General features: G+C 38.2%; 1 protein-coding gene across 2 annotated transcripts; it reads left to right on the top strand.

Annotated features, from left to right (window-relative positions):
* Positions 1 to 921: 921 nt before the first annotated feature.
* Positions 922 to 13,885, top strand: SGO1 (shugoshin 1). 2 transcript variants are annotated; one of them, XM_048511303.1, is made up of 10 exons: positions 922 to 1,079; positions 2,863 to 3,026; positions 3,104 to 3,300; positions 3,876 to 3,980; positions 5,507 to 5,574; positions 6,968 to 7,125; positions 8,483 to 9,298; positions 9,992 to 10,141; positions 12,482 to 12,659; positions 12,998 to 13,885. In XM_048511303.1, the coding sequence occupies exons 2-10, from the start codon at positions 2,870 to 2,872 to the stop codon at positions 13,137 to 13,139; spliced, it is 1,971 nt and encodes a 656-aa protein (XP_048367260.1). In that variant the 5' UTR covers positions 922 to 1,079; positions 2,863 to 2,869; the 3' UTR covers positions 13,140 to 13,885. The 2 variants fall into 2 exon arrangements, with proteins under 2 accessions (XP_048367260.1, XP_048367261.1); XM_048511304.1 differs by having other exon boundaries at positions 924 to 1,079; positions 2,867 to 3,026.
* The last annotated feature ends 839 nt before the right edge of the window (positions 13,886 to 14,724 follow it).

Consider the following 14,724-nt stretch of genomic DNA (forward strand, 5'->3'; position numbering starts at 1 on the left):
CTGGTGGTTATGCAGAGTACTTCCAATATGACACATTCTTATCTCCATTTAAAAAAACATTTATTTTAAAGAGGGAAGGAACAACTTTTTTTTCTCATTCCACATCTTCGCAGAATATTTCATTCTGGCTAGCAAGTCCATCAGTGATCTTGTTTGACAGGTAGCGGTCAGCTTTCGAATCGTTGCTCTAAAATAGGTTTGAAATACGCTCTTTTCATCAAGTGGCTGAATGAGGAGATAGCATCCTTATACATAATTGACAGAAGCCTTTATTGGCATTATATATATACACATAACTGCCTCTAAGGAATGGAATATCTGACCATGAACCCTTGCCAATGGGTGTGAAGGACTCAAGACGCTCCACCCCGTCCCTGCCCATTTTCACCCAACCCAGGAGTCTCTCCCACCCCAAACAATATGGGTTGCTCTCCTAAAGGGGAGGGGGGTGTCTTCCCTCTTCTTGAGCCCATTTTATTCTAATTTATTCAACATTTCCCCTCAAAAATCTATAAAACCGTGCAAATTATAATTGATAGGGCAAAGGTGAAGGGGCCCTTTTAGCAGGCAGCCTCTTTTTCTTCTCGAATTCCAAGCGCTAAACCGCCATCAGAACCGCATTCCAAACAATCGCACTGCTTAAAACGTTCTGTGAGAAACACGAAACGCAAACATCTCGCGAGGCTCGATAGCCCAGATGGGTTGTCGCCACTCCCCACATCAATCTCCAGGCTCAGCTCTGTAGGACAGGCGGAATTTAATAACAGGGACGGAAAAGGGGCGGGCGGAAACAACCGCAAAAGCTGGGGGGAGGGGGGAGAGACGAGGTTGATCCTGTCAGCCGAACGACGAACCAGCGGAGCAGAGAACAAGGAACCCAGTTTACGTGGTGACGTCATTCCGCTGTATGTCTGTACGGACAGATAGCCAATCATGTTGCGCAGCGGAGAATTTCGAACAGGCGGGAAGCGAAGGAGGCGGGAGGAAAAAACAAGGCCGGCTAACGCCTGCTTACGGCTGTCGTCTGGCGCGCGCTGACTCCACCTGATGTAACGCGCAGAACGGGAACGAGCGATTAGGTGCGTGGAGCCGCCAGCGGCGGTTGTTTGGGGGTCGGTTGATAATTTCCTATGTTTGTGAAGGCTGCGGGTCTCCCGGTGGCTTATGGGTTGCTAAAGGCCTTGAAGACGGGGAAGTTGTATAACAGCCGTATTAACCCACACAGCATCCCAAAAGGAGAATAAAACCCGCTTTTATTAGGACCGACCCCATTGAGATTGAAATCGAAAGGACGCAAAATGATTTGTTTCAGTTGAACTTTGGGAAAGGTGCTTATCTGTGCTGGATGAGGCCATCTCCTACTCGGGAGATTAAGGGGGAGGGGAGGGTCAAGGCAAGGGAGGGTGCTCCTTCCTATTTTTTACAGAGCAGTGGTCAGACTGTTGTCTCCTTCCTGAGAGCCAGTTCTTCGAAGGTGTCCTGTCGAAATTTGATGGCAGCTGCACCAAACCATGTCGAGTGGTGGGGGGCAGCTCAATGTACAATCTGCCTGAAGTTCCTGTTCAAAAGGGGGAATAAAAACGCTTGGCTGTATCGCCGCATTTGTTTATATCTCTGATTCCCTTTCCTTTTAATGTGTTCTTAATATTACAGAGGAATGAATAGGTTTTTTGTGTTTCGATATCGATTTATATAGTATAGATTTGTGCAGAATAGGTTTCAGTGTACGCTTGTTTACAAACACCTTTCTGCTTGTTAATTATCACGGTGTTCTCAGGAGTGTGGTATTTCTTACTTAGCTATGGTGATTAAGGAGAACCTGGACATTCAGTCGAAGAAAGTAAGCTTCAAAATAAAAGAAGTATTATCAGGGGAAACTGGCCTTTTACCTCCGTCTGTTGACCTTCCAGGACATCTAATTAGCTGCTATGATAATAGGATGCTGAATTAAATGGATCATTGGAGTGATTAAGCAGGGCTTTGCTAATGTTAGTTAACATTCATCCGTTAGTGACCCCAAAGTCAAATTAAAGAAAAATCCTTGCAAGAGACACCTTAGTAGCTTCCTGGGACAAGTTTTGGACATATTTAACAAGACTATATTGTGTGTTTGGATTTTAGTTTTAATTTTTATAGAACACTATATAATTACCAGTTCGAGATAAAAGGTAAAGGTAGCCCTCTGTGTAAGCACTGGATTATTACTGATCTGTGCAGTGATGTCACGTCACAATGTTTACTAGGGAGAGTTTGTTTACAGGGTGGTTTGTGATTGCCTTTTCCAGTTACCTGCACTTGCCCCAGCATCTGGGTACTCATTTTGCCAACCTCAGAAGAATGGAAAGCGAAGTCAACTTTGAACTAGTAACTAACTTCTGTTGGGATTGAACTCAGGTCATAAGCAGAGTTTTGATTGCAATACTGCAGTTTACCACTTTGCTTCAGATTCTGTAGACAAGTCTTGTAGTTAGTATTGAGGCACAGAAAAAGTCCCAAAACAACAATCATGCAAAATCTCTTCCTTAGATTAGCCAAGTTTCCCAAGAATGTCAGGCTGGATGTATAGTACAAAAAGGAAAAGGATAACTTGAAACTTTGCACTGTGATGTAATTTCAAATATGTTCAGTATGAGGAGCCTTCATCTGGTGGAAAAGGTGTGTGGAGGAAATTTCTGCCATTGGTGGAATAGTTCGTCTAGGTCTAGCCCATATTTTTTTGCAATGTTTCAAACTGTGGTGCCAAATATTTCCAAATTCAGTAAGATTTTGCATTATCAAACGAGGAATGGAGCACTTTTGTAGAGATGAAATAATATGGTCATAAAAATTACTACAAAATAATTCCGTTCTTGAATTTTTAAGGCAGAACATGGCTAGAGAAAAGTGCTTGAAGAAGTCATTTAAGGATACCTTGGAAGACATAAAAGAGCGCATGAAAGAGAAAAGAAATCAGAGATTGGCCAAACTGGGCAGATATGCTTTGGGCAGACCGAACACAGTTCTTTCTGGCAAGGGTAAAATTGCAGGTAACTTTTTAAATATTTTGCTTATGTTTTTCCAGAAATGGGAAAGATAAAATTTAAACAACTCTAGTTTCTTCTAGGTGACTCTTCTGTGAAACTGAAAAACATCCAAGCAAACAATAGAGCATTAGCCCTGGCTTTAGAAGAAGAGAAAATCAAAATGAGAGAAGCACAAGATATTATTCTGTACTTAAAGCGAGAATATCAGTCACTGAAGTTTCAAATGTTTGTCTTGCAAAGAAAGGTTGAGGTGCAACAAGAAAAAGAACACACTGAGGTAATTTTAAATGTCCACACACACTTTTTATAAACATCCACATGCACTTTTTCATTGATTAAACTACATAACATGCCATACTGGGGTGTTGTTGTTTTTTTAATCAAGGTGTAAAATCTGTTGCTTTTTTATGTTGGGCAGAACAGACTCCGTTGGTGAAGGGGCCTGTATTCAGACGTGACAGTTGGAGCTTGATCAAATGGGGAAGTGTTTAGTCACTCTTTGTGCAAGCTGTGATACCTGTGATTGTGCCCAGTTTATTGTGTCTGAATGTAGCCCTGTAACCTTGATTTTTTAAAAAGTAATTCTTCCTAAAGTAATCTGTGGTATTATTCAAGTATTTCACAATTCTTCAAGATGTATGGCTTGAATCAAGGAGGTGGTAAGAGTGTACAATGTTATTAAGCAATCTTGTGCTTTAACTCTGCAGGGAATGTCAGTAAGAATAGAGATCTGTGCCCTGTTAGTTTTATATTTGAATGAGCATGTTGACTAGAACAATGTTATTTGGTGTGGGGTTTTTTCTTCCTTTGTACACTTTAAAACTGGAGTATTTAATTTTTGTTTTCAATTAGACTAGATTGTTGATGGTGAAGAATGTTATTTCTAAAGCTGTTCAGAACCTCCTGGAGGCAACTAGTCTCCTTGATCCAGAAAAGGATTCATGTACCACAGAAGCTGTAAGTTTGTCTTTTTGCCATCTTTTATTGGTGGTGTTTTAGTTATGAGTTCAATATACGAACATACTAGCTTATATAGAGGTCAGAACACAGTGCTCCTTTCTCAGACCTTTATTGCAAACATCACTGACTTCTTTGTTTGCGTTATGTTTGTTTCCATAGGAAAGATCTAGGGCTAACTGTAGCCTGATTAGGTAAGACAGACTGAGGAAGTAGACAAGTGAGGGGATGCCAGCTTGTTCAAAACTACTCAGAGTTTGTAGTTTAGGCATGAAACGTACATTCTATGCCTTCCAGGTTGTTGAGCTGTTTTCCTGCTAATCTAGTCTTAGTCAGTAGCTATTGCTGTAAGCAGTTATACACTTATGGAAGACTGTTTAGGATAAGGTGAACAGAAAGCTACTCGGCAAACTTGTATTTTGATGAGAGGCAGAATTCCAAATTATTTTTTCCTCTCCATCCAATTCTTTATGGGACATCTGTTCATAAGATTCTATTTCTAAGTAATAATTGAGGTGAAACTTGATGCTATTACTAGAGAGCTTTGTGGCAGAAACATGACCGCTGTTTAGTCAGCGCTCGACACATGTGCACTCGACACATAGCCATACTTGGCAACTGCACTTACGTGGTACTGAGTAAGCAGCAGCCATGATTCCATTGCTGATCTGCAGTGCCATCTGAAAGAGAAAGTTAGGTTATTCCTCAACTGTTGATCAACATTACAAGTAATTTCTTTCTGGAGAACTGTCTCACATGGAACTTTCTACTGGAACTTTTGTCTTACTCTGCTTTCAAGCCCCTGATGTCATTGCATACCCTCCACTCAATAGATTTTTGGGCATATTGCTTTGACAGAGTTGTAACCCAGACTAATTCTGTGCAAGTTTGCTTTTGCCTGACCACATTGTTGACTGATTGCATACTTTAAACAGATGGGAAATGTATACCAGTGATCTTTTTCCTTAGGGATTGAAGGAAGGAACTTTTCCCGGCACTATTATCCTGTTCCTATGTCAGCGTATGTGCAGTATTGTTCATCTATATGAAATTTCACTGTAGATATCAAAAATTTCTGAAAAATTCCATGTTTATGGACTCATATGTTAAAAGGGTTAATAGTAAAAATGAAATAGGTTCTAATATTTATCTTTCACTGCATCCTTTTGTTGAAACAACCGTTGCTGTTTTAAACCAAGAATCCACTAGAATACATTTCTTGCCTTGCCGTTTTTATGCAAGGGTAGATATTTTAAGACCTTTGCCTTAAAATCCCAGGTTTCATTTTCATACATATCATATCAGCCATATGCAAAAACAGGTCATGCCTAATACTGGTCAGATTGTGAAAGATCTAAAGTGTAGAAATATCCTGTGATTGGACAGACATGAAAAGTAGGATCAAATGTGTACTTGCCTTTTTATTTAATATGTGATGATTTATGATTCAGTGAGCAAACTGCTGCCTTCACTATACGTTTTGGGCCATTGCATGAATTATGATTAATTGAATAATATTTTTATAGAGCCAGACTGTTTATGGCCGGGTATTTGAAGAGTGTGACTCCAGTCATGGGGAAAACCAAGCTGCTATGTAAGAACATTTTATATTTGATAAAGCCTGTTGGAAATTTAATGTTATATTTGCTTTATTGTGCAACAGAATAAAATAGATTTTTGCACTATAATGAAGGTTTTCATAAGTAAGTTTATGGGGACACAAAGTTATTTGTGCCAACTCAAAATAAATACAAAGCTGCTTGATGGAAAATCTGAATATTTATGCAAAGAAGAAAATTTGAGATTCTCTTCAGCTATTATTTGTGTAGGTATAGTATTCTTAGATCATGAAGACAATCTTATGAGCAGTTGTTCCAAAGAGCAAATGTTCTAAAGTGACTTTATAAAATAAATGTAATAATTCACCCCTGAATCATAATTTTGACAGAGCCAACCAGAAAGCAGAGCACTAAAGGGAAGGTTCATGGACATTCCTCTAGCCTCACATGAGGATTAAATGAACTTTGTCAGATTCTAGAAAATTTACTGAATAACATTTTCAATGCAAAGCTCAAAAATATGACAGAATGTTGAAAGTAGGATTCATTAATGTAAACATATCCAGGAACGCTGCTTGTTTTCAGAGTTTTAGTATTATCATTTATTCCATTTCATATACCGCTCCATCCCTGAAGGGCTCTGTTCAATCCTATGCAGAGTTACTCCAGTCTATACTTTGTCTCACAGAAGACAGAACCTCAATGCTGAATTAATCCACAGCTACTTCCTTTGTATTGAAAAAAGGTGGTAGTCATCTTTTGGGTCCCAGAAAAAATGATGAAGTTGGAAGGTTTGAGTTTTGAAAAAGCGAGTGGAGAAGAATCCCTAGGTGGCCTCAAGCAGAATGCTGTTAAAACTGCTGTGATAGTCCAAGGGATTCCAGAGATACAGGTGGTTTTATCTGTGGTGGCCATTTTAATATTGGGACTTTTTTCTAGCAGAAGCTCACTGCTTTCATTTATGTAGAACCGCATTTTTATTTTTCAATGGGACAATGTATAAGCATGATGATTTCAATGGATCTATTCTGCATAGAATTGCATTGTTAGTAATGCATAACATTCATTGCTTGGTTCCTGAGCACTGAATGCATTGTTATAACCATTGATACCAACTTTTTAGACCAGCATGAGTTTAAAAAGAAACTTTTGTTATCCAAGAAGTGAATAGCCATTACTTTGTCATCTTTCAGGCATGTACTTTGTTGATTGATTGATTTTATTTGTTTATAGCATTTATATGCTGCTTTTCAACCCAAACAGCGATGTCACTGTTGACAGAAAAAATCGGTGATTCATTCAAAATTAATGTAGAAAAGATTATTTAGAAAATAAGTGAGAAAAAATAATGGAGGTGAGGGGAAGCAACCTGTTTTAATGGTGGTATTTTTCTTAAAATATTCATTAAATTCCAACTGTTCCTCTTAGGACTATTGTAAAGCCTGACTTCACTGTAAATAAGCAAGGCAAAGCATTCTTAAGTGAACCTGAAAATAACACCGATAAACATTGTTCAGATTTTCTATCTGATTCCTGGCAAGATGTGGAAAATATCCCTACGGGCCCATCGCTGCAGGCAAATAAAGGTAGGTAGTCCTGTGTTTCATTTGATAAAAATATAAATGTTGAAGATTCTTGTTATACAAAGAGAAGTTGATACTTCAGGGTTTTGGACTTGTAGTTTACAAACTACAAAATCACAACCCCTCATTTTTCTTAACAAATTAATTTTAAATTCCTTTCCTGTCATTTCCTCTCCACACTTCCTCCAAAGATTTAAGTATTTCCTGATCATGAGGAAGAAACAGTTTCTTATTTTATTTGACTATCTCCTACAAAGCCCTTTATGGCTTGGGACACTCATACCTGCGAGACTGCCTATCCTCCATGGTCTGCCATGACAGCTTTGTTTATTGAAGCAGAGTCTTCTGTAGATGCCAACCTCCAAATGGGCAAAATTATCAATTAGTCTCCCATACGCATGCCTTTTCTATTATGGCACCTGCCTTATGGAATGACTTGCCTTAGGAAGTCAGGAAGGCTCCCACTGATATGGCTTTCTACTAAATTTTCAAAATTGAATTATTCAAGAGGGCTTTTCTGTGCAGGCAATAGAATTGAACTGTATTAAATTACTCACAAAGTTACTCAGAAAAAAATAATGGGCTACAGGGTATACTAATGTGTATAGTTAGTTGAAACTAGGATCCTACGCTTGAATTTTGTATCATTTAATGAATCACAAAGCAAACTTATACTTTGCTTCAGTTTGTTTTTCAGACTTCTTGTTGGATCCACAACCCTAATCCTATTATGTTTACTGAATGTCTCATCCGTCGATTGTATTGACTCACTCTGTGTAATCTGTCTTGAATCCAAGTGAGAAAAGCAGACTATAAATAACATAAATAAAAACAATTTTTGTCTTAATCCATGAAGAACTAAATCAGTCTTCATCTGGAGAAAGGCACCTTGAGCATGTCAGGAGTGCAGATCCAGTTATAGGAATTCTGATGTGAATCCTGGGATGTAGGCATTAATTAAAACAGAATGATTATATGTAGCATATTCTCCCTATGTATGTAGTTAAATGCAACTGAAAATTTTGTTCAGCAGGATCAGGAAAACAGGTTCTATTAAAACCTGTGGAAAGTCATTTCACAGGTATGCTGTGAGTAGATTGTGCCTTTTCATTACTATATCACAGCTTTATTAATTGTTATTGTTCTAAGATATGTATTGTTCTGTTAAGCTCTTTAAACCATATGTATTCTTCCTGAGATACTGCATACTATAATAGTATTCTTAATTTTAATTAATTGTGGTAGAAATAATCTTGACATCTGTGCATTTGTTTAACTTGAACTACTGAAGTGGTCAGCAAATTAGGTCTCTTTTGGCCCATGCCAGTAGAAATTGACATATTTTATCTTAAATTATCAGGTTGGCAAAATAGTTCTCATGAGAACTGTCAGTCGTATGAGAACAGAAATATTTCATCAAATGAAGACAATAAGCAAGTTGGCAATTCCTTACCTAAAAGCATATCTACCCGACGTCGCTATTTGAAGATCGATGACCAGAGGGAGCTCTGTGTTTCTGATGATAACAATTTAGAAATAACTGACCAGATTATAGAATCTTGTGAACAAGACAAAACTAGACCTGAGAGAGATCTAGTGATGAATAACGAACAGTTTGAAGAAATGTATCCATACACAGAGAACACGAATGATACAAGCCCAGATCAAAGCTTAGTATACTCACATATGCCAACTGAATGCAGTTCATCAACAACAGATCTAAAGGAAACTCATTTTAATAATAGTAATTCTCAAACACAGAAGGACAGAGGTCAAAAAAGGAAACTGGAGGAAGTAAAAAAGCGTTCTAGGACAAGATCAAAAAAGAAAAACCGGAATAAACATTCTGGTTCCAAAGGAAAAGCAGATCTATCTGTGGGTTCTAGTGATGCATATGACTTTATTTTTGAGGAGAGTGTCCATATTACACCTTTCCGGCAAAATAAAGAAAAGGAGAATACCGTGGATGATAATAGTTGTATAGAAGAAATATGTAGTGATTCATCATCAGATGATGATTCTAATGACAGTCTTTATGAGCCCTACAAAAACAAATCAAAATCTATGAAAACATTAAGCCACAGAAGTGATACAGTTCCAGTGCACACAAGACGGCAATCAAAAAGGGCTGTTTTGGAACAGCATGAAAGAACTACTGAGGAAAAAATGTGTAAAGGTAAGTAGACTATTGAAACCAAGTCATTCTATTCATTATTGTGCTTTGTGCCTTGAACAGTTTGCAACTTAAGTATTTGCAACTAAGTTCCCTATAGATTTTACTCAGCTATTATATATTTTTTTCAAAACTGAATAATCTGACTTATTTTTTATGAGTTTGCATTTTACTTACAGATATAATTCCTTCTTCCCTGCATTTACTAATGTGACATACAGTGATTTCCCCTGTTTAATGTGGACAATGCCAAGAAGAAAGGGCAGCTCTGATAAGAAGCCTTGATGTATTTCTCACATGTATAACATGCCCCAGAAGCTATTGGACAGAATTGAGCATTGTTAGGTTGAAGGATGATTCTAGGATCCTCTGCCTTAGTGGACCAGACCTTCATTTCTCTGGATCTTAACCTAAAAAGAGAAAGTCATAGTTGCATGCATAACTTGGTATGGTGGTACTCAGTTCCAACCCGTATGTGCTGTTTGTGTATGCATGCATCCCTTAAAATAAACCAACAGCTGTTACAATAGTGGTAAGTAAAGGTTGGAGTACTCTTAAGGAACTTTTTGGAGCTGGTTCCCAATGTAAGTTGAGGAATTGTGTCCTACAAACACGGGACAAAAATCAGAAATTACAGATGAATGTAATATGAAAAGGCTGGATACTTACGATGCATTCCCATGCAATATGTTACAGGCAAAAGTAACACATCTGTAACGAAAAACAGTGGATCTAATGTTGTAATGAACATTGCTGAAGATGTTCCTTGTTCTATTTTCACTGAAGAGAACAAAGAAAAAGAACACAAGACAAGTTCTTTTTCGGAAAATATCAACTTCAAACCAGGTAATTCAGTGTTTTGATAGTCTTGTTTCTCAGTCCAAGAACAGTTTTTAAACAGAAGGAAATACGTTATCTACATACAAAGATACTTCTAATTTGTCTTCTGGTATGGCAATAAATTGTAAAGGTGTTTTCCAAAGAATAGTACGACATGGTTGGTGTATATGCGTATAATTTATCTTAAAGCTCAATTCTACTCATTTTTAAAGCAAGTTCATTGTTTTGATGGAGGCTTACTCTCAATTAAGTATGTACAAGATAAATTTCCCAACAATGGATCCAGGCAATGGGCAGTAGAAATCATACTGCTTGTCTGAAATCTCTATTGCGTGGCAAAGTGGAGATCTTTAGCTTCCATCCACGTAGTGATGCTCAGGATTGTGCCCAGCCACAGCTGCTTTGGATAATACTACACTTAATTTGGCGATAAGCAGATTACCAATGAGTGTCTTTCTGCATAATGCAGTTGTCACACAGTAAGGTGTCCATATTGTTTGTGTACTTCATGTATAACTTGGTTTTCTCCCTAATGGGGACCCATAGAATCATAAAGTTGGAAGAGACCACAAGGGCCATCAAGTCCAACCCCCTGCAATGCAGGAACACATAATCAAAAGTCGGAATAAACTGCTTACATAGCTGCTTACATCACACAAAACTGCCTGATACTGAATCAGGCTGGCTGTTGTGCGTTTTCCAGGCTGTGTGGCTGTGGTCTAGTAGTTCCTCTCCCCCACCCCCCTAACATTTCACCCGCATCTATGGCTGGCATCTTCAGAGGCATGTCATGGTGAGATGTGAATCGGACTATTGCCCCATCAAAGTCAGTATTATTCACTCAGTCTGGCAACAGCTCACTGGAGTCTCAAACAGAGGTCACCATCTATATCCTGGTGCTTTGGGGAGATATAGGGGATTGAGCCTGAGACACACATACCAAGCAAATGCTGTGTTACTTATTCACATCCCCTCCCTCTTCATAACAACCCTGTGAGGTAGGCTAGGCTGAGAGTGTGTGTGACTGGCCTAAGGTCACCCAGCAAGCTTCCAGAGTAGAATGGAGAGTGAACCTGGATCTTCTAGATCCTAGTTCAATGCTTGACCACTATACCCCATACTTAAGTAATTTGGATCTATTACTCATGTTTGGTGATAAACGGCAACATAAAGAAATGTTTGGATCAGTTGTGGGCGTCGGATGGAGCACTTGGGCATGTAATTGTGCTTGTGGGAACATTGTCAGATTTATGTTTGATGAGAATTTCTGTAAAATCTTTTATATGTACATTAATAAAGTTACCAGTTATATCCATCCATCCATCTATATAATTTCCATGCAATTTTATTTGAAGGTAAAGCCATTACAATAATTTTTAAACCATTTAATAGTTTAATAGTTTTTAGGATGCATTTTCAGAGTCTGAACTTTTAAAGAAAATTTATCTTTGAAACTGTTGAAGACAAATGGATTAAATATTACAAGAATTACAAGTATCTGTTCTTTTTATACTTGACATGTTAGGAAGATTGTTGGTTTTGTTCTTTTTGTGGAGAAGTTTCATTTCATGCAAGTATTGAGGCTCTTTGGCTAGTTGGAGCAATGACTGATTTCCAGCACAGATTGTATGTGTGTTTTAAGAGTGGTGTGGTTATTTTAGCATTTTAAAACTGAATGCATTTATTTTCTGCTGGGCTAACATACAAAGCTCAAACTATTTTAATGTGTTGCTTAAAGCCAGATTTTAGGATTGCAGTTTAAGTTTGGTTTAAAATAGAAATGAGTTGGATCGAGAAATTCATACTTGGAAGGCAATGGCAGCTACAGATCTTTCTCATGTTCTCCTGTCCCCACAAATGTCCTTTTTGACAGTCTGGCCCCTTCCGCACACGCAAAATAATGCATTTTCAAACCACTTTCACAACTGTTTGCAAGTGGATTTTGCTATTCCGCACAGCTTCAAAGAGCACTGAAAGCAGTTTGAAAGTTCATTATTTTGCATGTGCGGAATGAGCCTCTGATAGTCATTTTACTGAGGTCTTGGAACTCTGAACTTATTACCATATGGGTTTGGGGAGGGCGGGGGCTAAACTGAGGAGAGGAATGAATAGGGGATGAAATTGTTATATCAATTATCTATTCTTTTTTATATCAAGTTAGTGTCATTGATGGAAGAGGCAGAACATGTTCCTTAGCACCTATTTAAATTGCATGAGTTTTTTGTCCATGTGGGTTTCACAGTCCCAGGCATCAACTATTGGACGTAGGAGAACCCACAGATTGCTAAGATCTAACACAATTAGAGTGGAAGAGAGACAAAATAATAGTGGTAATTCTTTGAACAGATAAACCTTTGGGAAATCTTCAAAATTTCTGTCATCTTGGCGATATCACCAACCTTGCATCATCTTCTACAATAACTAGAAATTCTCATCCTCTCATTTCTTCTGGTGAAAAAGAAACTTTTAATAACAGACGCAGATGTACAGTTAGCATGAGCTATAAAGAACCAGCTCTCAACAGGTTAGTGTCTTTTCATTTCAGTTCATTCAAAAATTGTAAAATGCTTTGAAGATGACTGGATTTTGTGATTCTGTAGTTTGGATCCTTGAACTGTGCTCCATGCATGCTTCTTTTGGGCACTTCGGAATCCTTTGCCTTTGGCACTTACACTTGTGGATTTTCATTATTTAATAAGCCTGAAGTGCCTAGCAGGAGAAGGTGCTAGCTATTTCTGCATGTGGAACCAGGTGCTGAATCCATGACTATAGATCTAGCTGGACTTTTAAAAAAGGCAGGAATAATACTGAACATCTTCAAAACTGTACTTACTCAAAACTGAATTATAATTTATTTTATAGGAAGCTTCGACGAGGAGACCCTTTTACAGATGTCGGACTTCTGGATTCTCCAATCTTTAAGGAGAAAAAGATGCCCAAGTACACGTCAGTTAAAAAGAAATTTGTTTCCAGATACAATGAGGCATTTGTTGGTTGCCTTTGACAGCTTTTTTTCCTGTGTATAACTTGATTTGTCAGCAGAAATGTTCTTATGGTGTAAAAAGGAGTATTTTTAGCCAAATGTTGTTGCTGTGAAATCTAAACTGTACATTTGTACATATAGCTGTTTTACTTATGGGCTTAGATTTCATGAACTCTTTAGTAACACTTCCCTTCCACACAGATGGACATACTCTTACAGATGATATATTTAAAATAGCCATTCAACTGAAATATGTAAATGGAAATCTAGTTACTTGTCAGTAGTTAGAGCAAAGGAAATTCTGCCTCAGTCTTTTTTCCTTCCATTTATATTATGAAAATTAAGTTGCCCACCATTTTTTATCGTTGGTGTTTGCATTCTGGGAATTACAATTCCCAGGAACCACTTGATTAAACAGGGTATGTAGTTTGGATAAATAGGGTGGTTGCAAGGCTTCTTTGATTTGGATTTACTGTTGGCAGCAGAGGGGAAATGGGCAGCTCTGTAGCTCAGCTTGCTTTGAAATGGACTTTCCAAGCAAGTTGATGTAGTTCACATGTACTTTCAGCCAAAGTAATAGGAGATCTGTGTTTTACTGCCTGAACTTGGATAGAATGTTTTTCTATAGAAGCATACATTTGTTTTTTGTTAGTAAGCCTTACAAACTTGTGTTTAGTGTGAAACATGAATCAGTGTAGCAGTATATTGATTTTCTAAACTGTATTTGCTGTTAATGACATTTATAATAAACGTTTAATGCTGTGTAAGACTTGGGCTGGTTTTCAGTGCTTCCATAAGGACAGAAGCACCCTTTTGTTATAATGTTCTGTGACTTCATTCAAGCATGGTATCATTTTAGAGATATAGATTGCAAAACTCAGTTCGTGTAAGTATTCTGCATGCATGTGACCCACTTCCTAAGCAGAGTCCACACTTAAATAGCCAATGTTATGAAACTTTGGTTTGGATCCAGACTAAATTTCCCAGTAGCAGAATGGAACTCTCCAGTCTCTGCATTCCTACTTGCATCTCCACAAAATCACTCATAGGGAACAGGAGGCTCTGAGGCATGGCATAAGGTGGCTCTGCAGCAGCCAGGAGGAATAGTGGAAACCACCAATTTAGTTCAGATCCCACTTTATTTCCTTTCTGCAACCTCCGATAGAACAGCCTATAGAAATATTAATTTGGATCCTAGCACTGACCAAGGAGAAAATGTCCTTGGGAGACATCACTTTTAAGCCATTCCCAAACACTAATACCGTTATAAAACTTGAACCAGTGATGTGCTCACCAGCAATACTCATCGTTTAGTTGTGAGGTGCTACTGCCAGATTGGAGATTTAGACTGGATCCTCATCAGACACTAATCATTGTGCCCTGGGATCATGAGATCATAGAATTGGAAGAGACCCCAAGGGCCATCAAGTCCAACCCCTTGCAATACAGGAACACAAAATTAAAACACTCCTGACAGATGGCCATCCAACCTCTGTTAAAAAAGCCTCCAAAGGGAGGAGACTCCACCACACTCTGAGATAGTACATTCCACTGTCAAACAGCCCTTACTGTCAGGAAGTTTTTCCTGATGTTTAGGTGGAATCTC

This window comes from Sphaerodactylus townsendi, linkage group LG11, assembly GCF_021028975.2.
Source record: "Sphaerodactylus townsendi isolate TG3544 linkage group LG11, MPM_Stown_v2.3, whole genome shotgun sequence".
NCBI lineage: Eukaryota > Metazoa > Chordata > Lepidosauria > Squamata > Sphaerodactylidae > Sphaerodactylus > Sphaerodactylus townsendi.